The sequence below is a fragment of the Balaenoptera ricei genome, chromosome 11, assembly GCF_028023285.1.
Source record: "Balaenoptera ricei isolate mBalRic1 chromosome 11, mBalRic1.hap2, whole genome shotgun sequence".
Taxonomy (NCBI): domain Eukaryota; kingdom Metazoa; phylum Chordata; class Mammalia; order Artiodactyla; family Balaenopteridae; genus Balaenoptera; species Balaenoptera ricei.
Genome location: NC_082649.1, coordinates 69,114,804 through 69,141,691, shown reverse-complemented (window position 1 = coordinate 69,141,691; position 26,888 = coordinate 69,114,804). Strand labels below are relative to the sequence as shown.

At 55.9% G+C, this 26,888-nt stretch overlaps 2 protein-coding genes across 9 annotated transcripts in view; one reads left to right on the top strand and one right to left on the bottom strand.

Moving 5' to 3' along the window:
• The window catches only part of HEMK1 (HemK methyltransferase family member 1), a 34,579-nt gene extending 29,247 nt beyond the window's left edge, over positions 1–5,332 (bottom strand). For 2 of the 6 annotated variants that reach the window (XM_059939755.1, XM_059939757.1), the window contains exons 1-4: positions 4,880–5,327; positions 3,460–3,843; positions 3,078–3,169; positions 2,668–2,761 (exon numbers count right to left, since the gene is read on the bottom strand). In XM_059939755.1, the coding sequence (XP_059795738.1) occupies positions 2,668–2,761; positions 3,078–3,169; positions 3,460–3,669 (396 nt within the window). In that variant the 5' untranslated portion in view covers positions 3,670–3,843; positions 4,880–5,327. Of the gene's footprint in view, positions 1–2,667; positions 2,801–3,077; positions 3,844–4,879 lie in introns of those variants that run through there. The other 4 variants (XM_059939754.1, XM_059939753.1, XM_059939758.1 and 1 more) reach the window with 4 other exon arrangements.
• Positions 5,333–6,406: 1,074 nt separating this feature from the next.
• Positions 6,407–15,799, top strand: C11H3orf18 (chromosome 11 C3orf18 homolog). 3 transcript variants are annotated; one of them, XM_059937652.1, is made up of 5 exons: positions 6,407–6,461; positions 8,314–8,686; positions 12,190–12,215; positions 12,769–12,916; positions 14,178–15,799. In XM_059937652.1, the coding sequence occupies exons 2-5, from the start codon at positions 8,453–8,455 to the stop codon at positions 14,256–14,258; spliced, it is 489 nt and encodes a 162-aa protein (XP_059793635.1). In that variant the 5' UTR covers positions 6,407–6,461; positions 8,314–8,452; the 3' UTR covers positions 14,259–15,799. The 3 variants fall into 3 exon arrangements, with proteins under 3 accessions (XP_059793635.1, XP_059793633.1, XP_059793634.1); XM_059937650.1 differs by lacking the exon at positions 6,407–6,461 and adding an exon at positions 6,470–6,707; XM_059937651.1 differs by lacking the exon at positions 6,407–6,461 and adding an exon at positions 6,470–6,764.
• Positions 15,800–26,888: the final 11,089 nt, after the last annotated feature.

The following is a 26,888-nucleotide window of genomic DNA, read 5'->3' as shown; positions in this document are numbered from 1 at the left end:
AGAGGGCTTCCCCTCACTCGTTCCCACCAGCCCTGTACCAGGCACTACTGGAGAACTGGAGTGCTGGCAGCAAGCTGCGCCCACAGCATTGGGACCAGCACAGAGCCAGCAGTCTAGGGCTGTGGCTGGGAGCCTGCGGTCACAGTGGTGAGGCCACATACTAAGTGGCCAGCTGGCCAGCTGAAACTTATCAGGGGCATGAACTTCTCTTGGTTTCCTGACCACAGACAGACCTACCTGGCTGGAGAATGACCCCTTAGTCGACCACACTGGCCAGCCACCTCAGAGAGACTTCCTGACCTCAGAGACACACACCACATGTGTGAATGGCTACCCTGGGCAGGGCATGAAGATGAGAGACTGGGCCCCCACTGCCACCAGTGCCTCTTGGCCTCTCCCTTACCCTCCAGATCACGGGAAAGATCATCTTGGCTGTAGGACCACTTTGGGTTTTGGGGGGGGTGGGTAGGGATGGAGACCACTCCCAGCAAGTCCAGAAACTCTCTTCCTCACCTAGTAAAGAGCCTCCTCAGCCTAGAGTTGGTGGCTCCTTGGGGGAGGCTGAAAATCGAGCTGGTCACAGGCCCAGGGCACTTTTCCCAGGTGAACAAGGGGAGAATCCAAGAACACTGCAGGGTCGGAGCAGAGGGGAATGTGGGAAGGAGGCAAAGAGCAGGCAGCTGTTGGCTCTGCCTGGAGCCACTGCCTCAACGGGACTCCACACCCCTCAAGAGGCTGGCACAAGGCCTCAGCAGGACCTGAGTGCCATAAGGACCCTCATTAGGATTACATTCTGGATGAGGCAGCCCCAAGAAGGCAGCATTGCCTCCCTCAAGCTAATCACAGACAGGGCACTGAGCCTCCCACACCTCACAGAGCCTCACCTTGCCAAGCTGGGCAAGAATGGCTCACACTTCCAGCCTTAGTTTTCCCACTGTACACACTGCCAGGCAGGGGACTGAGCCACCTCCCCATCCCCAGAGAAAACCCAACTGGTCAGGCCACTCACCACCTACAACTTTGCATTTCAGAATTCTGCACCCATCATCAGAAACCACCCTTCAATGGATGGAGAGAACGCAAGCACCATGGTCCCTCTCCCCTGCACTAATTCTCCCCACTCCCCACCACAGGCCACGTCCTCTCAAGTTCTTGGTAAGGCACCCCCCAATGCGGCTTCACATTGGGGCAACCGGGCAAATTCTGAGAAATGTCTGTACAGTGAGGCGAGGACCTGGCCTCCCAACCGCAGCCTCCCTCCTCTCCCCCACCCCTTATAGCAGAGTTGCTCTCCTGGCCCAGACCCACCCAGGAAAGGGGGGGCCCCCACATGGGAGCCGGAAGTCCACACCCAACACTCAGAACCCTGGAACACATGGTTGGTGCCAGGTCAGCTCTGAGGGGACTCAAAGGTCATCGTGGTAGCTTCCCTCCCATGCCCTGACCCTTGGCAGCCTCAGGGGATGGTGAGTGACCTCCTGGCCAGAGGTCGCATGCTTGGAGGGGCCACAGGTTGGCCTCCCAAAAGTCTGCAGGTAGCAGGCTACATCCTGCTCTGGGTCTCTGCACCTATTCCAGCTCATCCAATCCCCGATGGTTCAGCCCCTTGTAAGGTATGGGGCCCTGACCCAGGAGACAGGATGTCTGAGTGCTGCCCCCATGCTCGCTGCCTTGGCAGCCCTGTGACTTCAGCAAGGTCTCAGACTCCCTACTGTTCCTGCCCTGACACTGGGCATTAAGGCAAGGACCTGGCCTCCCAACCACATGATGCAGGGGGCAAGTGGGGTCAGAGGGTTTCTTGGCTGAGGGAAAGAGGCTGGGAAAGTGAGAAGGGGCTCTGGGTCCCTGGCTGGGGCAGGTGGATGAGGCCTGATCTTTCCCAAGAATGTGTGTGCCTTTCTGGAAACACCCCTTCTCAGAATCTGGTGCCGTCTGGCTTGCCCACCAGCCCCCACCCACAAACCCCTCCACCTGCTCTGCTCTCTCTGGCTCCCAGCCCTGCCACCTACAAGGTCATGGGGAAGCCCAAGAAGGGCCATAGAAAGCATTTCTCCCAAGACTAGGGTGTCTCACCTACAGACAGCACGCTGGGACCACACACTTCCCAGTACTAGTAATTTGAGAAACACAGGCGATTACCTGACTAGATAGTGAATGTAAAAGGTAAAAGGTCCCAACCAGTTCCCTAGTCTGGAGGCCCAATCCTCTCATCATCTGGGCCCAGAGGGGGCAGTGACCTACCCAAGGTCACAAAGCTGTACCAGGCTTCCAGATGTTCAGCTGGAGCCCTCTCCACTTCGCCCATGCCTCCTGAGGAAGAGGAGGGCACTTGTTTCCCATGGGTTGGGTAGGCTATGGGCCCATGGGACAGCTCCTAGCGAAATGATGGGAACCGGCTGAGTACTTGGTGGGCAGCACTAGTTGGGGCATCTTGAGCCACTGCCAGCCTAGGGGCTGGGGCAGTGGCTTGAGAAGTGAGGACAGTCAAGGAGGTGAGCAGGAGACCTCTTTCCTCTTGGCCCCACCTACTCAGCCAGCCAGGAAGGGCGCTGCCTCTAAAGGACAGCAGTCATGGGGCTCCAGCGCCCCCTGGTGAAAGTCTGGGACAAGACAGGTGCCCTGAACCCCCTTCATTCCCATCCTGCCCGGTCCTGATGGCACACCTACCTCTGTTTCTGGCCGAGGGATGAACACTGGGGGCGCCATCTTCAGACTGAGGCCCTGAAAGTCCCACTCACCAAGGATGTACTGCACAGGCATCCTGCAGAGGGGGCAGCAGGGTGATCATCAGTGCCAGCACCTGGACCAACAAGACTATGTCTGGGTTGGGATACCACTTGTGGCCAAAGGTGTCGGGTAGGGTCATGTCTCCTATGCCCCAGAACTCCTAGCCAAGACCTTCCTTCCCTCTCTTCTTCCTATTTACTACCATGACCCCTCTCTCATCACTCTCTCATCCCAACACCTCCCTAGTCCTTGGACACTTTCTTCCTCCCTGACCATGAACTTGGTGGAGCTGAAGGAAGCAGGACCCTGCCCCCCACACAGAGCCCTCTGGTTTGGCCCATGGTGCTCACCTTTGCAATCGGTAGCTACTCAGCTCCTGGACATACTGTAACTGCCAAGGGGTCAGGGGCTGGGTCCAAAGTCCTGGCCTCAGGCTCTGAAACTGCCCCAGAGAGAATGTGAGTGGCTGGCTCCCCTGACCCAGGTTTCTTTTGTAGACAATGCCAGTGGGTCCAACACTGGCCACCTTGGTGATCCCTGAACCCCTAGTGCCTGGCACACACTGTAATAGTTTGCTGGATGAATAAATAAGTATCTGCCTAACACATTCCTCCAGAAAAATCTCATCATTCTCAGCTCAGCACTCTCAGTGGAATGGAAAAGCCTGGATGTCTCTTCCCCAGAGTCCTCCCTCCCCCCACTTCCTGCCCTCTTGACAACACTGCACTTAACTGTTTTGGCTCCAAGGACATGAGCCACGATGTACTCACTGGATTCCCGGGCCTCAGGGATGCCCCTTTTCTCAAAGACCACTGTCCAGTGGCTGACTAGTTCTGTGGCATTCAACAACCGAGCCGGAGGCAGATGGGGTTGCTGTGAGCTGAAGGTGCAGCCCCAAATACCTCCCCTCCACCCCAGGCCAGATAGGAGGGCCCTCAGCATTCTGCCCCAACGTTCCACATCTCAGGGAAAGGATCCCTTGAGTACTTCCCCAAGGTCCCCAAATCTTTCTCGTGATGTCAGCTGCTGAGGATGGTGGCTGGCTTCAGCTGGATGGAAATGGAGGTCACAGGCTCTGGCTCCTCAGCATGGCTCTGGTCCTCAGATGTGGCTGCCCTAGAATCGGGAAGGAGAACCAGGAGAGCAGCTGAGACTTGTGGGACCCACTCCTCTCTGACCTGTTGCCTGAGAGAGGGCATGCTCTTGCTCTGTCACCTCTTTGACTCCATTTTAGACCCTCACCCACCTATTTGAGTTTTCTTGTCTTGGTCAGTGACATTTTCTTCATGTTTTTGGCTCAAGTGATCTGAACCCATAGCTCAGTCCCTGCTAATAAATGGGCTGATGTGGATCAGGGCCCAGGCTTGGGGGTTGGACAGATCTATCTGACCCAGAGGGTGTGACCTTGGGAAAGTCATTATTTCTGTGTTTCAGTTTCCTCATCCATAAAACGGGGGAAATAACACAAACTCCACGGTGAGCAGTGCGTCGGTCAATGAATATCAAAGGCCTGGGAGCCAGCTCAACACATAGAGGAACTCAATTTTATATGCTCTTGACTAATATTACTAGGAGGAGGAGACTGCCCTTGCTTGGGAGCTTTGCTTTTGACATTTTGCATGCACTATCATTGATTTGTATGCTGAAAATCACCCCTCCACCCAATTTAACCCATAGTCCTAAACACGAGCATAAACTGCCAGGTAAAACATTGACAATTTTTGTTAATTTTATATGTAAGTTATCACAAACAAATTTAACTGAAGGTTTAAAACCAGTGGTCTCCTTTCCTCTTACAGAGACCAGGGTTCAAACTAGCCTTTACTGAACACCTGCTAGGTGCCACTCTTCAAAGACAGACAGAGAGGAAAATGACACTCCGAGACGGGAAGCAACTTGCCCAAAGTCACCCAGCTAGGAACTGTCCCAGTCAAGACACAACTCCTTCAGACTCCAGAAGCAGCTCTACCAGAGCGCCGCCCAGGGAGGAGCCGAGGCCTTAAGTCAGGGGCGCAGCTTCCCTCTCAGTTTCGCACCGCGAGGTCGCCTCTCCCCAAGCCTGTTTCTCCATCTGTACAACGGGGCTATAGACTTTTTAAGGAAGGCTGCCAGAGCTCTGACAAACTCGAGGTCTCGAGGGTGTTACGCATACCTGCCTGAAAAGCTTCCCCCGCTCGCCCGCCAGCCTGAACAAACTGCCGCGGACTCGGCTCCCGGACATGCGTGACCCGCGGTAAGCTCCCTCCGACGCTCTGCTTCCGGGGTTGGCGCAACTGAGGAAGGGCTCGGGCGGACCCCGTCGCCCAGCTCCAGAGTTCCTAGAGCCGGTGTGTTCCACCTTGGAAGCCCCTGCGGCTAGTGGGGGATATGAACGCCACGCCCACTACGCCCGCAGGCCACTGGCGGGAAAGTGCGTGGTTGGGAGTAGGGTTGCTCCCCGGGGGCCTGGACCGGACGGTCTTCCTGAAGGTCGAGGCAGGGATAAGGCTCCAGCCTGCGGTGACTGCTCCGAGATGGCGTTTGGGTACCCGGCCGGCCGGTGTGTAGCCAGCCCGAACGGAGACATGTCACCAGTCGGCTCTGAGTTCGAGAGTTGGGGCGCGATGCCCAGGGACCTGGTCTAACGCAGGCTGTGTGCTGGTAGAGCGGCACATGGGCGGGCCCCAGTGTTGGGGGCGGGCACTAATTTGGGGGGTGGGACCCAGTGTCCAGGACCTGGGGTTCAGGTGGCAATTGGACCCCAGGGCCGCTCTTGACCCTCTAGCTCCCATTATCGAGCAGGGAGCTCGAAACTGGAAGTAGTAGACCAGGGTTTGAATCCTGACTCATCGTGAGGCTTTGTCCATGTGCCCCTCTGTGGGCCTCAGTCGCTCCAATAAAATTCATGGCAGTGTTTCGCAAAGTATGGCCTGCCAATGCCACCCCCTCGCCCCCTCATCTATTGTTAACTAGATCACTGTTGACTAAACTACTATGAAGCATGCAGTTTCCCGGGCTCCATCCCAGACCCGGGGATCTGTATTTGTAACAAGCTACTCCGGTGATCCCCATAAGCTCCTTTGAAAACCTGAGGATTAGAAGGCTCCTCTCCAGAGATGATCGAGCTCTGGATTGGAGGGGTGTATGTAGGCTTGCTTGGGTCCAGTTGTCCAATAATACCACTCCTGTAATAAAAATACAATCCCGCCCCCCAACTTCTCTGAAGATGTCTCATTTCTAGCCTGGGATGGGTATCGTTTAACAAGAGCCCTCACACCAGAGCCCATCTGAGCAGGAAGCTGAGACCCAGGGAAGAGAAGCATCTTGCTCCAGGTCACTAAGCTAGTGGAGTGTCGAGCCGGAGTTCAATGCAGACTCAGGGACTCCTGGTCTAGTGATCTCCCCACATGTGTGTCCACCTGCGTTTGCGGAGCGCGACTCTGTCCTGGCGGAGATGGAGCCCAGGCTAGCCGGAGACCAGAGTTGTAGCCCTTAGGAAGGCCTGGCCATCCACCGTCCCCCTCCCGACTCTGGCACAGCCCACGGGCAGTGAGGAGTGGTCTCCAAGAACTGCGACCCGGCTCCCCCTCTTGCTGGGGGCAGAGCCAGATCCGAGCGGCAGGCCAGCGGGCCAATGCAGGGCAGGCTCTGGGCCTGACAGCCAATCCGGGGCCGGGGGCACGGAGCTGGCAGGGAGGAGAGGAGCTGGAGCTTCGCGGAGCCGCGAGGCTGCTCGCCTCAGCCCCACCCCCGAGGTGGGTCCCGGCCGGCCAGTCCCTGTCCAGGCTGGCAGAGCGGGCGCTCTCGGCTGTGGGCGCTGTGACGTCGCGGGCCCAGCCCAGGGAGGTCCTCCCAGGGCGCCCAGGGAGGGCGGACCTTGGGTCGGACCCGCCGCCCCCAACCCCGGGGCCTGGGGGTCCCCCTCACCTTGCCCCGGCCTCCTGCCAGTCGCCACCACCCCTAGCCTCTCCCGCTGAGTTCGGCGCCCCAGAGAGGATTAAGTAAGTGCTGAGGTCGCCGCTTCTGTGCAAGAATGGAGGAATCACAGAGTCGCGAAGGTGGGGTTGGGGATTGGGGCAGGGAGGACTGATGAACCTGGTGGAGAATGGTATGCGGGTTCTTGGAGGTGGTGGTGCCCACCCCTTTCTCTCTGGCTTCCTTCTCTTGCCCTTTGGACCATGAGGCGTTCCTGAACAGTGATGAGCAGGGCCCTTTCTCTCCTTTGGAGGGAAGAATAAACAGAGCCCCAGAGCAAGTGTTAAGGGTCTGGCCCAAGGTCACATCTGGGGTCAGCGGCAGAGCCAAGAAAGAGCCTGGGACTCCTGACGTGCCCAGCCTAGCTAGAGGAGGAGGACAGAGAGGGACGATGAGCTTCTCCCATCCCATGTTTCTGTGCCAGCCTTGCTCCTTCCTAAGAGGCCATCACTGGTGTGTGCACATCTCACACACACCCATACACCTGCACAGGGAGGCATCCCACATACACCCGTGAGCTAGCGCAGAGGTGTGTATGCAGCCATGAGCTGTGCATCCCTCCTATCCCTCGGCCTTCCCTTCTGCAGTTTGGCTGGGACCTCTTCCCACCCTGCCTTACCCAGGGCCTTTTGGCCTGGGAAGGCCAAAGTTACAGCCTAGACTGGGCACATCGCCCACCCTCTGCTCCCAAGGGAGGAGGGAAGGGGAAGAGAAGGCATCTCAGAGTGGGAGCTCCATCCCTGCCTCTGAAGATACGCTCCCCTTGATTTTCTCCTAGTCCCTGGCAGCCCCTATAGGGAGTCCAATGACCCAAGAGCCTACAGAGGAAGCCCACCAGAGGACCTGACCTTTAGCCTCTCTCTCCTTCCTGTCTTCTGGTCTTGCCACACATGTCCCTGCCCTTACTCCAAGCACAAGCTGGACCACACAGCAGGCTGGGTCCAGGGGCTTCTGGGGCTCCCCTTTCCCAACTGGAGTGGCCAGAGGGAGAAGATCTAACATTTATTGGGTGCTTGCTGTGGATGAGGGTTGTACTGAGCTAAGTCATTTCTAGGGACTTGTTCATTCTGATATTTCAGTGACCCTATGACCCTTTCCGTGAGGGAGGTGTTCTTAATACCCCTACCTTAGACTCAGGAAAACTGAGACATGGAGAGGTGGAGTGACTTGCCTAGGGTCACCCAGTTAAGTGGCTGAACCGGAATTCAAAGACAAGCCTGTCTGACTTTCATGCAAGTGTTTTCCTCCAGGAAGGGAAAAAGCTGCAGTATTCTTTTCTCCAAGCAGGAGGTGAGGGATGTGGGGGGCAGGAAGTAAGAAGGTGAGCAGCATGGGGAGTAGGGGCTGGGGGCGGGGAATGAACTTTTTCTTTCAAACCTCCCCACTACTTTTCACATCTTCCAAGTATGATCACTATGATCATCTTACCCACAAAGAGGGGGCAGGGCTTCATTTTCATGTTCCTAAATCCACGTGGAATCCATAGATATATAAAGCACATGTCCTGATGTTCCCTGAACTTGGCCTTGCCCTCAAACTTTTATTTCCCCTGTGCCTTCAGGACTTAGGGGGACTTCATCTCCTCACAGAGTCCCATCCTCAGCCTCACGTTTTTTATTTTTTCCTTTCCAGCACCCAGGGAGGCAGGGAGCTCTCTTTATCCAAGGACGTGGCCCCTTGTATGGGTAGTGGGGGCCACAGGCTGGGACACCCCTGATGTCAGAAGTGAGTGGGCAGGTTGACTGACCGCAAGCAGTCCCTCAGCATCAGCATGGACTCCAGGATCCCATCTGCTAGGAGCTGGGTCAGCAGCCACCCACCCACCTCTGAACCTGACCTGGAGCCTGCCACAGATGGGCCAGCTTCCGAGACCACCACACTCAGCCCAGAAGCCACCAGCTTTAATGACACCAGAATCCCTGACGTGGCTGGTGGCACAGCCGGCGTGGGCACAATGCTTCTGTCCTTTGGGATCATCACAGTGATTGGCCTGGCTGTGGCCATGGTGAGAGCTGGGGCAGGCTGGGGCTGGCCCAGATGGCCCTCACTTGGCAGAGGGCGATCATTGTTTAGATTTTAGAGGATCTAATCAGAGCACAATTGTCTGTTAGTGATAGTACAATCCCTTCCTTCCCCAGAGATTTGTTTATTGGGGTCCAGAGACCAGAGAGGCTGCCTCCAATTGGAAGAACCAGAAAAGGTTCTGAGGAATACATGGCATTTTGAGCTGGGCCATGAAGGCCACATAGGAGTTGGGGAGGAGGGTGTTGCAGGTGGAGGGTCCTGAGGGGCAAAAGTTTGGAGGCAGACAGGAGGTTCTGTGAGCAGCAAGCAGGACAGTGAGGCAAGTGAGTGTGGGGATGCAATAGGAGTAGAGGCCAGAAGGCAATCGGGATAGATCGTGGACTGTAGAGTCCGAATGGGATGATCTAGGCATGGCAGGCTGCTGGCAGTGTTCATTCATTCATTCATTCATTCACTTGGCAATTATTTACTGGGCACCTGCCCTGGACCAAGCCTTTGTGACCCCAGGGACTAGGGAGAAAAAGTCCTTCCCTGCAGTTCTTACAGGGAGTGAGAGATAGATAAAACCAAGGGTGCCAAGGGAATCCCGTAGGGACTGGATTAGGGAATTGGGTGGGGGTTGGGGGGACTTCCCAGGCTGGGTGGTCAGGGACAACTGAGGAGGCAACATTAGAGCTAAGACCTCACAGTGGAGGCCTGGCCCCAGTGTCACGGGAAGGGCAGAGTTGGGCAGACATCAGGGCAGAGGTGAGCTGGGGTGAGGGCTGCAGGTGTCCCCTGAGAGTGGATATGATGCTTCCAGATCTGGTATCTGCCTCTGAAGATATGGACTCTCCCCTGGGAATTCCCTGGTGGTCCAATGGTTAGGACTCAACGCTTTAACTGCCGTGGCCCCAGGTTCAATCCCTAGTCAGGGAACTAAGATCTCACAAGTTGTGCAGCATGGACAAAAAAAAAAAAATATATGGACTCTCCTCTTAAGATGATACATGGACACTCAGAATGTCACCGAGGGCCCATTGGAGATTGCGAGGACTGAGACCTGGAAGGTGGGAGGTGCACCTGAGGTCCCCCAACAGACCTGGCAATGGTGGCATTCTGCCTGCTGCCCCTCACAGGCTCTGATGGCTGGCCTTAGACTCAGGAGCATGTTGCTGTGACAAATAGGGCTGGATGATCCATTCATGGCTGGAGCTGCTGGTAAAACAGGGTCACCATATGGGCCCCACAGGCTCCGGATTGCTGCCAGGGACCAACTGCTGGCCAGTGGGCAGAGCCAGGATGCAACACACAGAGTGAGGCCGGGGCCTGAGCAGTCTCCTGGGGCAGGGGTGAGGCAGAATACCAGTGTTTGGCACCCATGTGGTGGTTAAGCAGGCTGAGACACCCTAACCTCAGGGGCAAAGCAGGGCCTAGAATCTGCCTTTGTCACTCTTGGCCAAAGATTTTGTCCTGGGAACTTGGGAAGACTTCCTTACTCTTCATTCTGGAGGAATATTCGGAGGGCCGGGGTGGATGGCCTTATCACCAAAAACGGAGAGGTAGGGAAGTTATGGGGCAAAGGCAGTGGAGGGCAGGAAACAGCTCCTGAGCAGGGGACAGGTCCGGAGATGTTCCTTAAGTACTACTTCCTCTCCCCTCATGCCAACCCTGAGCCAGGCCATGCTGGGTGCAAGGAGGAACAAATCAGTGCCAGGCCGTGTGCCTCACGTAGGAGGAACAGTGGGGGAGGGCTTCCTGGAAGAGGTGGGGCTGCAGCTGGACAGTGAAGGGTAAGGAAGATTTGGAAAGGAAGGTATTTTGGGGGAGGGTGTTAGTAGTTGGGGCAGAGGGAGCCCCAGAAAATCCTGATTCTTGCCTCAGCAAGGGCGAGGGGTGGAGATTGGTTCTAGCCTCTCTTAAAGATCCTTCTGTATCACAGGGCAGGCAGGAGGGCTGAGAGGCGCGGGAGTACAGGGTACTGGGGCTGGAGCTGCTGCTTCAGGGCAGGCAGGGGCTATGCCAGAGACCTGGAGCTCCTGTTGCATCCCACCCACAAGAGAGCAAGGGCCATGCCAACATGTGACCTCCTGGAGGGGATGGGGGAGCAAGGGGCACTGCAGTTGCTTTCCGCCTTTGGGGTCCCCTGGGAATGAGCAGCAGGAGGAGCTCTGGGCCAGGCTGGAAACAAACCAGATTCAAGCTATGAATGGGCCACAAAGAGTGTAGGAGCCACAGGGGGGTTGGGACAGACTCTAGGGACATGGCTTTCCCCCAGGCAGAAGCAGTCATGCTCCTGGTAGTCAAAAAACACCAGTTTAGGGATGAGCGAGATGGTGGCAGAGGTCCCTGGAGTTCCTGCTCCAGGTCCTGCAGAGGTCCCCAAGTCTCACCCCCTCCCTCCCTCCCCTTAGTGCTTTGTACCAGGATTTCCTGCTCTAGCCAGGAGCTCTTGGGTCTCAGATGTTTTCTCAGGCTGCCTAGGCCTTTATTTTTTTTTTTTATTTTTTATTTTTTTAAAGGCATTTATTTATTTATGTATGTATGTATGTATGGATGTATGGATGGATGGATGGATGGATGGATGGATGGATGGCTGTGTTGGGTCTTCTTTTCTGTGCGAGGGCTTTCTCCAGTTGCGGCAAGCGGGGGCCACTCTTCATCGCGGTGCGCGGGCCTCTCACTATCGCGGCCTCTCTTGTTGCGGAGCACAGGCTCCAGACGCGCAGGCTCAGTAGTTGTGGCTCACGGGCCCAGTTGCTCCGCGGCATGTGGGATCTTCCCAGACCAGGGCTCGAACCCGTGTCCCCTGCACTGGCAGGCAGACTCTCAACCACTGCGCCACCAGGGAAGCCCTGCCTAGGCCTTTATCTTCAAGTCATTACGATGGGGGTTAGGACCCAGGGGTCTTCCTAGGTTCCTCCAGCATCAGGGTTCAGGAGTTTGGTCTAGGCTGATGTCCAGGGGCTCAGCCCCTCCTCAGCCCCTGAGGGCCATCAGCCTCCCATGGAAACCCCAGGAAGCCAGCCCAGAGCCTTGCCTAGAGCCACTGCCCTGCAGAGTCTGGCCACTGCCTATCCTCTGTTCTTTTTGCCCATACATGGGGAGAAAATTTGGTCCTGGGGACAGCTGAGAGGAGGGGGTATGCTGAAGTCCCCCCCCCACCACTTCAGCCCTGAGGAGTCCAAGGCAGGCACTGAGTGGCTGGAGCCACAGTCAGTTTTGGCAGGGGTGGGCCCACGAGTCCCTAGGCCAGGCTTACCTGTGTGGTCTTCCCAGGCTGGCCTTCTCCCCACCTCTGAGTTCGGGCACTGTCAGCATCTAATAAACGTCAAATGGAAGCACAAATTTAGGATGTATGTGTCCCTGGGATGGGGTCGCTGAGGACATGGGGACCTAGAGTTCTCCCGTTCATCAGCCTCAGCATGTCCCCTGTCCTGAGGGACTGCTGGATTCATTAGGGCCTCCTTTCCTGGCCATTTGATGCTGCTCCTTCTCTTGCAGGTTTTGTACATCAGGAAGAAGAAGAGGTAACTCCCCATCTGCCACCCAAGACTCCAGCCCGTGGGCAATGCTGGGCTGGACTCCAGGGGATGTGGGTGGGAAAGGAGAGTCCCTCCACCATGAGGGTCCCTCTCCCTAGTGAGGGAGTCAGGGCCTCTTCTGCCCACTCGGGGTTGGGGGTAACCATTTTCCGCTGGGGAGGGCTGAGCCACCCTCGCCCTGCTGCCCTGAGCTCATGGCCACTGACTCCCCTTTCCCCACCCCGGCCCCTCAGAGGCTGGGGATCACACAAGGCCCTGGCTTAGGCAGTCCCCATGGCTCTCGTGGATGATAGCTCTGTGGCCCATGGCCCCATCTGGTCCCACGAGTGGGTAACTATCCCTCCCAGGCCACCCATCCAAGGGGTAGAGCTAGTACTGTATGTGCAAAAATGTCTTTCATTGAATCCCAGGGGAAATTTTAGGACCCTAAACATGGTGGCGTCAGCTGGTCAGCAGGCAGCACCTGGAGGGCTGGTGGGAGCGAAAGGGCCTGCCCTGCCAGCCCTGCCTGCAGCAGTCTCTGCCCCCACCCCCCCAGGCTGGAGAAGCTGCGCCACCAGCTCATGCCTATGTACAACTTCGACCCCACGGAGGAGCAAGATGAACTGGAGCAGGAGCTGCTGGAGCATGGGCGGGACACTGCCTCCGTGCAGGCCACCGCCGCTGTGCAGGCCACGCAGGCCAAGGTGGGCACTGACCAGGCTCCTCCACCCAGCCTGCAGCCTGTCTGTGGCTCTTCCACCCCCACCCTCCCTCCTTTCCCGTGTAGCTTTCTAGCACCTGCCATGTGGTCAGTGGCAGCTATCGGGTATATGGATTTTGTCAGGTTTGTTTAGAAACTAGTAGAATTGCTCCTCGGCCACCCACAGACTCACTGTACAAGGCCAGGCCAGGGCAGCCCTGGGATCCAGCCTGGCTCTGTCCCGGTAGCCTGGTCACCTTGGAAGCTCCACTGGCCTCTCTGAGCCTCAGTTTTCTCATCTGCAAGTGAAAATCCTGATTCTTGCCTCAGGTATGCCCCCTCAAACTAGAGGGAAAGCAGGAGAAGACTCATGGGAGGGATTGTTAGGGGGCTGAGACCCTGGGTTCTTCTGCTTCCTGAGATCCCAGTCCTGAGTGGGTTGTGAATGGCATCAGATTCTGGGGCAGTGGCACCTCTGAGTAGATTGGTGGGTTCCTAGTAGCTGGCAGACCCCAGGCAGGTGCAGACCCTAGCCAGACTCACCTCCCATGTCCAAAGTGTTGGGTACCTGTGTGGTTATCCTGCCAGAGTCACTGGGCTGCCTGGCCACTTGCCACCAGTCCCTGAAATCCCCAGGGGCCAGAGCACCATGAGGAGGCCTGGTCTCCCCCTGACCCATGATACCCCTTTGCATCCCTCCTTGCCTTGACTGTACAGGTTGCTAAGGAACCTGGCTCCACAGTGGCAGAATTAAGAGACTGGGCTCAGGAAGAGTCCAGGCTGGGAGTCCCCTGGTTTTGCTACCAGTTCTTTGTCACCTGGATCAGGACTCATTCCCCCTTGGGATATTCAGGAAATTGGGCTGAGAACCTTGGTCCACCCAGCTCTTGGGACTACTGACTATTTGACGGTTGTTTCCTGTGCATCTCCATTGTGCCAGCCCCTGTGCCGCGGCTTTGGGGCTTGGCGGTACAGAGGTGAACACTGTCTGCTGGGAGAGGTCGGTACATGCATAATTAATCCAGGCCCTGGGACCTGGGTTAAGTGCTGCAACTGGCTGAGGTGGCAGGGCAAGCTGGGGATGGCTGGGGGGAGGAGTCATCTGAGCCAGGTCGTATTTCTTGGCTGAGCTTGTGGGAGGGCATTCCAGGCAGAAGACATAGCTGGTGCCAAGCGCACGTGGGCACCAGAGGGTGGAGGGGACTGGGCCAGAGAGTGCATGGCCTTGGTCAAGGTCCCTGATGCCCCTGACTGTCTCTCTGCAGACCACTCTCCCCTCTCAGGGCCCAATGCAGAGGCCTAGCCGGCTGGTGTTCACCGATGTAGCCAATGCCATCCACGCGTGAGGAGCCCAGGGACAGGCCTGGACCTCTGATGAAGATACCTGACACAGTGCCCTCAGCTGCCCACTCTGAGATCATTAGGACCTACTCTAAGGACCTGCCCTGCCAAGGCCTCAGCTATTTTGAGGACCCAGCTGCTGACTCTCCAGGCTCTAAAAGAGGCCCCTGGCCAGGTTGGGCATATGGCCACTGATGTCCCCTGACCTGAGGGCCCTGGCATGCAGAGCATCCCTCGTAAGGCTTCCTTATGCTGTCTGGCTTCCTTGTGCCCTTCCCAGACCCCTCACATCAGGGTCTGCTCCTCTAACGTGGAGGAAATGGGGGGAGATGTGGGATGGGAGGGGGAAGGGAAGGAGAGTAAGGGGGTTCCCGTCCATCAGGGAGAGACGTATCTTTGGAATCTGGAGTCTCCTCTGGGGTGGGGAGAGGCAGCCACCCAGGTCTCAGGCACATGGTATGGTGGTACCCTGGGAGAGGCTCAGGGATAGAGCTGAAACTGCCCAGTGGACAAGGATGCCAGGAGGAGGGCTACTCATACCCAAGGTCAGTCCATATTACAGGGATCCATGAGGTCTTCCAGCCATCCCTCCATGGTGGTCGGCTATTGGCTGGGCCCAAGCTAGGATGAGAGCTGAGGGGGAAGGGAGGTGGGGGAGCAGGTGTGGAGGGATGCAGTGCCCAGACCTGCTGGAAGGCCTCCTGCATGCGCATGAAGGTGCCCACCTGCAGACATGTGCCTGTCCCAGCACAGGGGGCAGGATGGAGACCCCTGCACTGGCTCCACCCTCCAAGCCAACCCCCACCCCATGGTGTGTAGAGGAACATTAAGTAGGCCACCTTCTCCACCTTCAGTGTTCAGGGACTGAAGGGAGAGGGAAGCAAAGGCAAGGGTCCACTGCCCACCACATCCCTTCACTGGGCTCTAAAAGCCAGGTAACCTGCTTCTGGAACAGTTCCCTGTCTTGGTGTTTATCGGGGACCTGGGGTTGGGGGAGAGACTATTGGTCGGAGGGCGGTGGTCGCCAGCTGCAGTCTAGCAGGGGAAGTCCTCAGTGCCTGAAACAGGGTGGGGATAGCCCCTTGGAAAACAGACCTAAGAGACCTAGTCTGGGTTTTGATCACACAACCCACCTACCCATTGTCCACCCACCCCATGCCCCGCAGGAATTCTGCCAGGTTGGGGCATCTGGGCAAGGCACTGGGTCAAGCCAGACCTCAAGAGCTGGGCACTTCTCCGCTGGGCACGCATGTGCACCTGAGCAGGCACAGACGCACGCCCCTGTGCCCAGCCTCGCCGCCGTCACTGTCCTCCGCTGGTTGGCGGGGACGTGAGGGTGGCAAATGCGAGGTGTCAGGCTATGAGGGCCTAGGAGGACTTCATGGGGAAGGTTCTGGATTTATTTCCTCCTCTAGATGCTATAAATACGTTAGCATTTGAGCCAACTGGAGGGCTGTGGGTAATTTAGGATGCACAGAAGCTGTAATTTAACTCATAGCATCTCCATGTGAGAGCATTAAAGATGTAATTAAGACGTTTACACAAAGAGAGTGTGAGCCTGTGACACTGGGGATGTGAAACCCCAGGAGGGGTGGGATGGGTGAGGGGCTGCGGGGGGGATGGTCGCTTGGATCCCAGCTATGAGGCGGAAGCCCAGCTGGCTTTCCTCGATCTATCCAATGAGTTGCCTCTGGCCCTGAGTTCAAGGCTGCTCTGGGGCCTCGTGCCTCAGCTGTGGAATGGGGTCACAATGCCTGCCATCCCCTTAGTTGGAGAGGCCAAGTGGACAGGACCTATGGGACCAGAGGAGGGAGGAGGCTTGAGCCCCAGGGGCCAGGGGGAGGTGGGGTGCCTCAGGACCCATAGGAGCTGGGTGTGAAACACAAAAGAGAACTAAATAATGTGGTCTTTCCCAGAGCACAGGGGTGCAGGGGATGGGTGGTGTTGGGAAGCCACCTGCAGTGTTCAGAAGGGTTTGGAGGGGTTGGTCACTAGTGTGACCTAATGCCCTAGTTTTCCCAGGACTGCACAATTTTAGCATTGAAAATCTCACAAACCAGGACTTTAAGTGACATCCTGACCCTCTGCTAAAGAACTGAGCCTTCAGGCTAGCATAAGTGGAAACGAGGAGGGGGTGAGCCCCAATCCCATGGTGGAGGGCTGGGCTGGACCTGGGGGTTGCAGGACAGGGCCTTGGGTAAGAGTGAGGGCCCCAAGCATCCCATGGGCCTCCCACACTGGGGTCAGACAGCCGGGCCTGTCAGCGACAAGCCTGGTCTTGGGGAGGAGTCTCCTTTCCTCAGCAGACTGACAGAGGATTTCTGAGGGTGAGGGGAGACGTGATGTGTGGGCTGTGCACCCCCATCCTGTTGGATAGCCCCTCAACCCAAGAATGTGGGAGCTGCAGAGGACCCAATGTCTGGGGGACCCTAAAAATGGAGTCCGGAGAGTAAGGCTGGCACCCAGGGACCAGAGCCTGGAATGGGGGCTCCGGGAGGACCCCCTGTCCCCATTCTCTCCCACTGCCTGCCCCAGACCCCTGTCCTGGTTGGGTGGGTTTGGCTAGGTGATGGACACAGGGCAGCTTTCTCTGGGTGATGGGGGCCGCTTCCTCCTCCTTTGTCCCCTCACGTCACCCCCTCTTCCCTTCCACCCACCTTCTGTTTTCTAGCTCTCACTCCTGGAGGAAAACCAAATGCCCCCCAAAGTTCCCAGGTCTTCCACAGAGTGTGGGATCAATAAACAATGGGATAAAATGTTTCAGGTGACGTGTCCTCCATGTGACCACGGGCCTGGTGGACTGACCAGAAAGCTCCTCACTGCCCTCAGCCCAGCAGACGGGGTGAGACGGCGCTGCCTGCCTGCCATTACTACTCCTGGTGGTGACTGTTACAAGGGGGCCCTTGGGAGCTGCTCCCCTGGCCCCCAGCCCTGTACGCACATCAATACATGAAACCCCTCCTCACGGGTAGCAACCGGAGTTTTGGGCAGAAGCTGCAGCGGTTACAGTGGGTGGTATGAGGGTGGATGTGGAGCGGCGCCTTCAGAGGAGGCCATCTTGCTTAATCAAGTGAAGTGTCACCTTCGAGCCAAAGTGAATACAATAATCCCGTTGCCTGGCTGCAGGCAGATGCCAGAGACGCCTTCAGAATGTAAAGGAAAGTTCCTGTGGGGATGAGCACAGAAACTCCTGTAGAGCAGTCTGACCTTGCAATGGGTTCCTTCCAGAAACATCACTGAGCCCCACAGGGGGCCCAGCACCAAACCAGTCTCTGCATCGCCATTTGAGATGGGAGGAAACAGATGTCAAATAGGAAGAAAGGATGAGAGAGAGAGAGAGAGAGAGAGAGAGTGTGTGTGTGTGTGTGTGTGTGTGTGTGTTTCAAGTGTATCCACAAACACTCTAAGTCTACAACTATATGAAAAAGAAGGCAGGAAGAGGGTCCAGTGTGCCTGGGGGTGTTCAGAGGCTGAGAGCAGACACTGCCACCCTATCCTATCCAGCTGCACCCTGCAGCAGGCCTCAGTGTGAGGGGCCTTGGCTGAGAATATCTGAGGGAACCCCAGGAGCATCCCCCTCCTTCCTGGCCTCCGAGGGCTCAGGACAGGGGGCAAGTGCAGCCAGGGGCATCTGTGGTCATACAGAGGACACTCTTGAAAGGCCAGAGATGCTGATACCCACAATGGCTGGGGGAGGTGGGCTGTCTCACTCCTGTTTCATCAGTGAGGAGCCAGAGGAGAGTAGCCCAGGGCTCTGTGTACAGCTGGTGCAGGGCATGCTGGGGCCAGGGTTTGAACCTGGTACATCCTGGGCCCACAGCCCACAGCTCATGTGGCCCAGGCAGGCCTTGATATGGAGGACAGCAACACAGCCTGCACCTACCAGCGTGGCCCAAAGTGCTCCAACCTCCTACCTCCCTTTAACCGGACAGGAGGCTGGGCATGTCCTGCGACCTATGCCTAGGTATTTCAGGGGAAAGGGCCATAGATTCAGTCCAGCTTTCCAAGGCCAGGGCTAGGACTAGGTCCCCTTCGAGGCTCCGTGACAGCCTGGATCCCAGCCCCATTTCCTCCAGGTGTACATATGTGGCGAGGAATGGGAGGCCATGTCCTTGTCTGCACCCCTCTGTTCTAATACATGGTCGCTGCATACCAGCGGCTGCCAAAGCCCCACAGATCACTATCAAGGAGCACCCAGTCTCCCAGTCTCTCACACCACTAATCCAGCTCCCACCTTCCTGGATGGCAACATGGATGGATGTGCCCACCTGCTTGAGCTTCCCCAGTGCTCTCAGTGACATCCAGGCTGAGGCCCAGTCAGTCCCCTCAGCTTCTCCTACCCAGCCACCACTGGGATCTGACCTGTGAGAATGTAGAGAGGGGACAACAGTAGATGTCCCAGCCCTTGGGGTTGATGGGCCTCCTGTCCTCTGGCCACTGGTCAAACAGGAGAGGAGGGACATTCACCCTGGCCGTTCCCACCCACCCAGCCCTTACTGTACTTCTGTTGGAGGCCTGGAGGCCTGCGTTAGGAGGGGTAGGCAGGTCTACTTCCTGGGAGTGCAGCTAGAGATAAAGGGGCTGCAGTAATAACAGTGTCAATAATAATAACAGTAATAATAATGATGTGTGGTTTATTGAGCTCCTGCCACGTGCCAGGTACAGTGGACCGGCTCACTGAGGGAGGGCCAGGTCAGTGTTCCCCACTGCCATTCACATGTGTTCACAGCTGGACAATGGCCAGAAAGGGCCTTGGGCCACCTCAAGGGCCAGAATCTGGTCCCAGTAACTGCTACCTTTGATTGGCCTGATCCCGGCACAATCTCACTTTATTCCCAGTGTCCTTCTGTGGGGTATACTGTCACCCATCTTACAGAGGAAGAGATCTAGCACCCAGAGACTAGGGTCATCAGGCTCAGGCTCAGAGCCAGGGGATTGGCTCTTCCTCTATGCCATTTGAGAAAGAAGTGTCAGACAAGGCCTAGAAACAGGAGGGTGCTGGGGCCTGATGATGGGCACCCAGGAGGCACGGCCCACTTGGCTCCCCAATCTGCCTTCCAGCCTCCAATGTGCTCCTGTGCTGCCACCTGCTGGCACCTATGGGCACTGCAGGTGGCCTTCCTGTCCCCCACCGTCAGCCCAGTCACCCATTTGGTGGCCCCGAGTGCACCTCTGGCCCCATCCTCGGTTTCCTCCCCTGCCTCTCCCCCATGTGGTGTGGAGAGCAGCCCTCACACTGCAGGTCCTGACATGGGGGCTCATCTGGCAGGGCAGGGACTAGAGTGAGGTGAAAGGGAGCATAGGGTTCAGAATGTCAGGAGCCACTCAGGTGCTGATACTACACTCACACCAACCTGAACGTGAATGTCTCCTCAAATCTGTGCCCTGGGTGCCTCATTCGCCTCATCCTAGTCCCGGCCCTGCTATTCAGGCCCCTCTTGGTCAGGACCCAGGAGGCAGACACTGAACCTCCGTCCCACCACCACTCACTCCCATGCCAGCAGGCTGGAGGCCCCAGAAGGCCAAGCAAGGGGAGTGTGGGCCTCTCTCTGGCAGAGCTCGCACAGATGCTCTTTACCCAGAGGAGGCTGAGAACACCAGATTATGAGAGACTTAAGGGACTTAGCAGCGGCTCGATAACTAGTCAATAAGGTGATGCTCTGAAGCCCCAGGTGAAGGAGGAGGACAAGATTCCTGCCGTAAATCCCTGTGGGCAGCTCAGACCTGAAGTGTGTGTGTGAACCTCCCGCAGCACTTGCAGACAAAATCAGACCCCATTTAATCCCCCAGCAACCCCAGAGTATGGGCACCAGTTGTGCCCTCATATTATACATGGGGAAACTGAGGCACAGAGCAGTAGGGTAATGGCATGCGGCAGGGCCTGGATTTTACCTCAGGTGGGTTAACCCCAGAGCTCACACCCAAGACTCCCAAAGAAGGTAAGAATGTTCTCTGGAGAAAGAGCTGCCCCCTCCTCTCACCACTTGTTCATTCTCTTCAACCATTCCCAACTCCTCCACACCAGGCCCTCTGCTGGACCCTGGGGCCGAGGTGCACCCAGAAGGGGCTGGCCTTAGAAGAGTCCTACGCAGCGTGTGAGCCAGAACAGCGACGATGACAGCAACAACTAACAACTCACCCCTCTCTAGGAAATGACAAGAGACACAACATCACTTCTGGCTAGGGGCAAGGCAAGGCTTTCATTGTGCCGGGCCTTGTGCTGGGTTTGTTTGGACACAAGGTCACAATGGATGTTTCGGGCTGGGCAGGGGCACGGTCTAAGGGACGATGGGCTTCCTCACAGCCATGACACTAGCAATGGAGATGACCCCCACAAACATGGGGCGCCTACCTTGTGCTGGGCCAGCCCTATGTGCCACACCCTCTCTGCCTCTCTACTGAGTACCCCCTTTCTTCACACCGGTGCTGTTAGGGGAGTGGATCTGTCAGACTGCTCTGTGAGGATCACCAGGCCAAGGGTGCTGCTGGATGACTCCCCCAGAGAGACCACACTCACCTCCACTCCGCCAGAGGGACCCAGGAGGCCTGTTCCCACACCCAAGTTGTCCCCTGCCCAAGCCTCAGTGGGTAAGTGGACCAGTTTCCTTTGGTGGAGGAAGGCAGGAGTACTCTGTTTGGAGCCCTTCCCAATGTGACCAACAGATGGCGGTGCACTCCCAGATTATAGGCCTGGCTTGTGGGGCCAGTTTGAGGAGTGCTCTGGATGAAACTTGGCCTTGAGCCCTTTTTCAGGAGACTGGGAGTCTAGGTGGCTGGTGCACTGAAGCTGTTTGCTTCCTCTCTGCCAGGAGCAGGTCTGGACTGGGGCTGGGTCATGGAGACTGTCTACTCATGGCTGTGTCCTGGGCCTCCAGAATGGAGCCTGGTACCTAGTAGGTGCTCAGGGCTATCCACTGAACGGAGGATTGGTAAGTGGTTCTTGCCTCATGAGAATTAAATGAGTTAATATATAAAAAGCACGTGGAAAGACTTCAATAAATGTGTGCACGTCTTTGAACTTTTATTATGGATGGTCCCCACCCATTTTGGAAAGTCTAAGCTGTGGGCCCCATCCTGGTATCTAGACAGCTTCTCCCAGCAGGGGATAAAGACTGAACCCCAAAGCCTCACCATTCAGCAGAGCAGCCCTTGTGGGCATTTGGAGACAGGAAAGGTCTGTGCCAAGCCCTGAGGGTGGCACAGGGACTGGGGCCCCCTCTACTTCACCAGGCATCTTCCATAGGCAGAGGAGAAAGCCAACCTTCTCCTGTCCCTGACCGGGCTGGCCTGATGACAGGTTCAGCTGCTGGAGGTTGGGCAAGGGTGAGGCTGGGGGCCATGGTGCCAAGCCATGGTCATGGCTTGACCATGGTCGTGGTCATGGCCAAGCTCACGGTATCTGCAGGTTAACTCCCTCCTGGAACTTTCTCACTGCCACCTGTGCCTGCCCTGGGATCTCTACTGTAAATTCCTATCCCATCTTTATCTCAAATCCTAGCTCCTTTCAGTGCCCACCAGGGTATCACACAGAAAGACGAAAACCCTCTCTCCCCTCCCCCCTTTATGGAGGCTTCTTGCCACTGATTTCTTACAAGATCAATTAGCTATCCCACCTGTAGCTGAGTTTCAAGACTAAGTGACTTGTCTTCGGTCACAAAGGATTTGAACCTAGCTCTGTGGGAATCCTAGGCCACACTCTGAATGGGTCTGGTTCATCCCTGCTTCCCCCATGGCAGGTCCCGCTCTGGGCTGGACTTTAGGTGGATTCCTGGGTACGTCACCGAGAGTTCCCCTCCTTTTAGCTCCTGTATCCCCATGAGTGAACACATGAGATGGGGCATTTGCTGCCTGCAGCAGCTAAGCTGTATGGCTGGGGAGGGCAGGAGCTGCACCATCTCATCCCCATACATCATCTCCAACAAGGCAGATAGCAGGAAACAAGCAGCTCCCGCAAAGTGATTACTGATGATAAAGTGCCACAGGCAGCCTGACTCTGAAGAAGAGGTGGTGGACCTGGCTCCAGGCCCTCCTTCAGCTATCAAGAGGGGTATAACTAATGGCAAATCAGCTCTGCCTTCCACTGTGGGTGCTGGTGCCAGGTGTCCCAGAGACCCCACCCCCACCCCCCCGGGACAACTGGACTTACCTGAATGCCCATTGCTGCAGGAACCAGCTGGTCTGAATCCCAGTTCAGCCACCATGTGACCCCTGGCAAATCCCTGAACCTCTTGCCTCAGTTTCCTCATCTGTAAAGTGTAAAACAGGTCCTACTTGATAGGATTAAGAGTTCATGTTTGTATGAAAAAGAGATTCAGGAACAATGAGGTCCTGCATGGAGAACAAACTATGAGCTTTTTCTTTCCTGCCTACACATGCTCTCCCCTCACGCAGATGTCCATAAACTCTGCTACAGCATAGAGTAATTGGGCCACACTGCCCTGCCCCTTCCAATCCCATGTAGAGCAGACACTGTTGCCTCCCCAAAGGCAAAAGGACCAAAGACAAGCAGCAACTCTCACCAGTGTACCAAGCAGTCCTCGTGCTTAAACCGGGCCTAAACTTAGAATCACCTGGAGTTAAAACAACATGGATACTCCCACCCAGTTCAATAGACAGGCTCTGTGGGGAGGGCACAGGTGATGTTATTGCTAAATACTCGTCATGTAATACTAATGGGAAACTGCATGGGAACCACGCAGCAAACATTTCTTCCAAAGCTTTAAAGTGCATACAAATTTGGGGGGAATCAGGACCCCACTCTAAGTTATGATTCTCCTGTGGGGCTCACGAAATGGCATCTTTAATAAGTTTTTTGTTGGTGCAGATGTTACTCTCTCAGACCCGTATCCAGTAGCACTGAGCTAGAGTTATCAGTCAGAGCACACCTGAGACCACTGAGTACCGTGAAGGTTTGGGTTAAGAACTTCCAGAAGTGCTGGTTCCCTGGGCCTGATTCCTAGGGGCTGAGCTCCTCCTGGAATAGGTGCGGCTTTGCTGTTGCCTACGGGAGATGCTGCTGGGTTGGTGGAAATCACATGGTGGGTTTATTTGTTTATTTTTTTAATATTTATTTATTTATTTTGGCTGTGCTGGGTCTTAGTTGCAGCATGCATGTGGGATCTAGTTCCCCTACCAAAGATCGAACCCAGGCCCTCTGCATTGGGAGTGCAGATTCTTACCCACTGGACCACCAGGGAATCTCCACATGGTGGGTTTAGGGTTGTGTTAGGGGTCGCCCTTAGAAATCTACCCAAAGGTACCCTTAGTCCTCAGGTCCTTTAGCCCCCTCTCCTCTCAGGGCCCACTTCACCCACAGGACTACCTGGGAGCAGGGCATGACCACTTGTCCTCAGGTGACCTGAGACTCCATACCCCGAAAAATCCAGAGCATGAAGTTGTTTACATCACAGATCTGTTTGAAAATAAACCAAAGGCAGCAATGGAGGGTGGATTAATATTTTGTGCTGGGAATGGACAGAAGCCTTTGAAAATGATGCCATGGGGCTTCCCTGGTGGCACAGTGCTTGAGAATCCATCTGCCAATGCAGGGGACATGAGTTCGAGCCCTGGTCCGGGAAGATCCCACGTGCTGCAGAACAACTAAGCCCGTGCGCCACAACTACTGAGCCTGTGCTCTAGAGCCCGCGAGCCACAACTACTGAGCTTGTGAGCCACAACTGCTGAAGCCCGCGTGCCTAGAGCCCGTGCTCCACAACAAGAGAAGCCACTGCGAAGAGAAGCCCGCGCACCACAACGAAGAGTAGCCCCTGCTCACTGCAACTAGAGAAAAGCCCACGTGCACCAACGAAGACCCAACGCAGCCAAAAATAAATAAATAAATGAATAAATTTATTTTTTTAAAAAGAAAATGATGCCATGAATGCATATTTGATGATTAACAAAGGAATTTGTGATCTATGTTAAGTAATAAAGCACATTATAACTGAAGAAAAAGAAGAGTTCATGTTTGTAGAGGGCCTGGAACAGTGCCTGACACATAGGAAACACTAGGTAAATAATTTGTTAAATAAATAACACACTGAAGATCCAAATGGTAGTCCAAGGGGTACAGGCCTTCACAGGAGTGGGAATTTCTGAATCACGTATAGACTCAGCCTTCCAGCGCCCTGGGGCTGCAGGTCCACCTGGTTCGGATTGTACCTCCTGGCTCAAACTCCGGTCTTGCCCTCTAAACTCTCCCAAGGAGCCCAAGATCTAAAGTTGCTTCTACCCAGCAACTGCTTTTTCCCTCTTAGATTCTACTTTATTTGGTAAAACTCAGAAACTAACCACCAATTCATGTTCCCCCATCTCCTTCTCTCTGAAGAAGGCAGTTCCCCAGAGACACTTGTGGCCCCACCAAGTCCCCCACTGCCAGGTGGGTGCAGGGTGGGGGGCAGTCTCCTGCTCCATACCTGACCTGACCTGGGGCCTCCTGGAAACACAGCCCAGCCTCTGGGATCTGGCCTGGGAGGGGTAACTGGAAGCAGCTGGGCCAGGAGAGAAAAATAGGGCAGGGCCTGAGCTCTGGGGCCAGAGAGCCCTCTAACCTGGCTCCACTCAGTGGCCTTGTATTTTTTTCCATTGGGAAGGATGGGATCTCTCAGTTTCCTGATAGTTCCTGAAAATCAGCAGGTGGCAGAAGCTACTTGGCCCCTTCCCCAGTCACTCCTAATACAAGAGTCACAGACAGGGTCAGGGCCCTGGAGGCCTGGGGGTCCACAGGTCGCAGGCGAGGGGCTGGCCCCTTGCCCCATCTCATTCTCTGTCGGGTTCAGAGATGCCAACTTCCTTCCTAGTTTCCAGGCAAGAAACTGGCACTCTCCCCGAACCTGCAGCCCCCAAGGCCAATTAACTCCCTCCCTCCAGGTTTACACACAGTCCACCTGGCCACCTTTTCCTGGACCTCCCAGCCACCCCAGCCAAGCTCCCAGCCATCTGCCTCCATGGCCCCTCTATCCTCCACTCACAGGCCTGCAAGTCTTCCCTGAACTCTGGAACCTCCAAGTTTGGCTTCCAAGACTCTCAGCCTACTGCTTCCCATTCTGCCCAAGCCATCTGCTCAGACTGCAGCCAGTGTCCTGTCTCTGCCCTCTTGCCCACTGCCTGGGCCAGGGTTACCCACCACCCTGCCCCGGACTGGGCCTTGCCCCTCGTGGACCTCCTTCCCTGCCCTCCTCCCAGCCCTCTGGCAATTACCCAAGTGACTAATGTGGTAATTAATTTGGTAATTAATCATGCTCCGGCTGCTCAGGACGCTTCTCTTCTGCCGGCCTGGCCTGGAATGTAATCTGCTTGGCTTTACTTTTCCTGGGAAGGGAGGCTGAATCCTGGAGGCAAGAGGGATGGAATCCACTCTGAGTTCCATTGCCTGCCCGCCTCCCCCTGGCCCTGCCAGGCACATGGGGGCTGCTTGTAAATGTGGCCAGGATGAGATTTAGCTGAGTGAGGGATGCTGAGGTTCTATGTGCTGGGCACTGGAGGAGAGCCATGGTCACGGCGCTCAGTGAGCCCTTGGCCTCTGGAAGCCTCTAGACAGGCCAAGTCCCCCCATCTGGCTGGAGCAACAGGGAAACCTCCTGATGAGACACCATTTCAGATGGGCTTTAATCAGTAGCAGGATTTGGTGGCCCAGGAGAAACTGAGTCCTGGTCCCTGGTGGGTTTGGGGCACATCGAACCCAGGTGGCCCTGACCTTGCTGTGGGCTCCAGTGGGGCTAGCCACCAATGTGTGGCCCTGCAGGTACAGCTTCCAGATGCACCTCCAGGACGGGGTCCCTGTGGAGCTAATTCTGTGGCATTGATTGAAATGCCCCCCTGCCAATTAGGATTTTTTTTAAAGAAATGTATAACGATTCCTAATTGGCACCCTCATTAGGTGCCAATTATACACTTAAGCATTTCTTACAAGTTTAACACATTAATAAGGCAGCTCATTACATGGTAACGAGATTTATTTCTCATATTTATTATATTGTTTCACCACGGCTGACAGCAGAGTTATTTTTTTAAACATGGCTTCTTACTGATTGTACACAGTCCTAGTCCTACCCTGCCCCAACCAATAGCCTGTCCTACCAGGCCTCTCCCTTGAGCCTTGGTCTCCAGTCTCCTGGGTCCTCCCTGGCCTCTTTTGGTCCAGCCTCCCAGAGGTGAGTCAAGCAGGCCACCTTCTTCCCCAAATCTGGAAGGACCAGAGCTGGGCCCTGCAGCAGAACAGACTCCGAAGAGTTTCAGAGGCCAAGAACCTTGGGGAACCTCTGTCCATTTAGCCAAACTGCATTCCAGGAGCACAGGTAGGAGGCAGGGAAGAGTGCTCCCTGCTTTCAGGGCAGGAGCACAGCAGCCAGGGGAAGACAAGGAGGTCCTTTGAGGCTGTCCCCTGGGGCAGGGAGGAGTGTTGAAGGCAGAGGGAACTACGCTGAGACCAGGGCCTGGGAGAGCTTTGGAAGTATAGAGAATGGACAGCTGGCAGGAGCAGACCCTCAAAAGCCATGGTGGGGCCTCATGGTCCATGGTCTGTGGTGGGAATCTGGCTTCTATCCAGAGGGCAGTGGTGAGCCACAGAATGTTTTGAATAGGGAGGGATGTGACCAGATCTCTGTTCAGAAAAATCAAGAGGAGGATTGACTGGG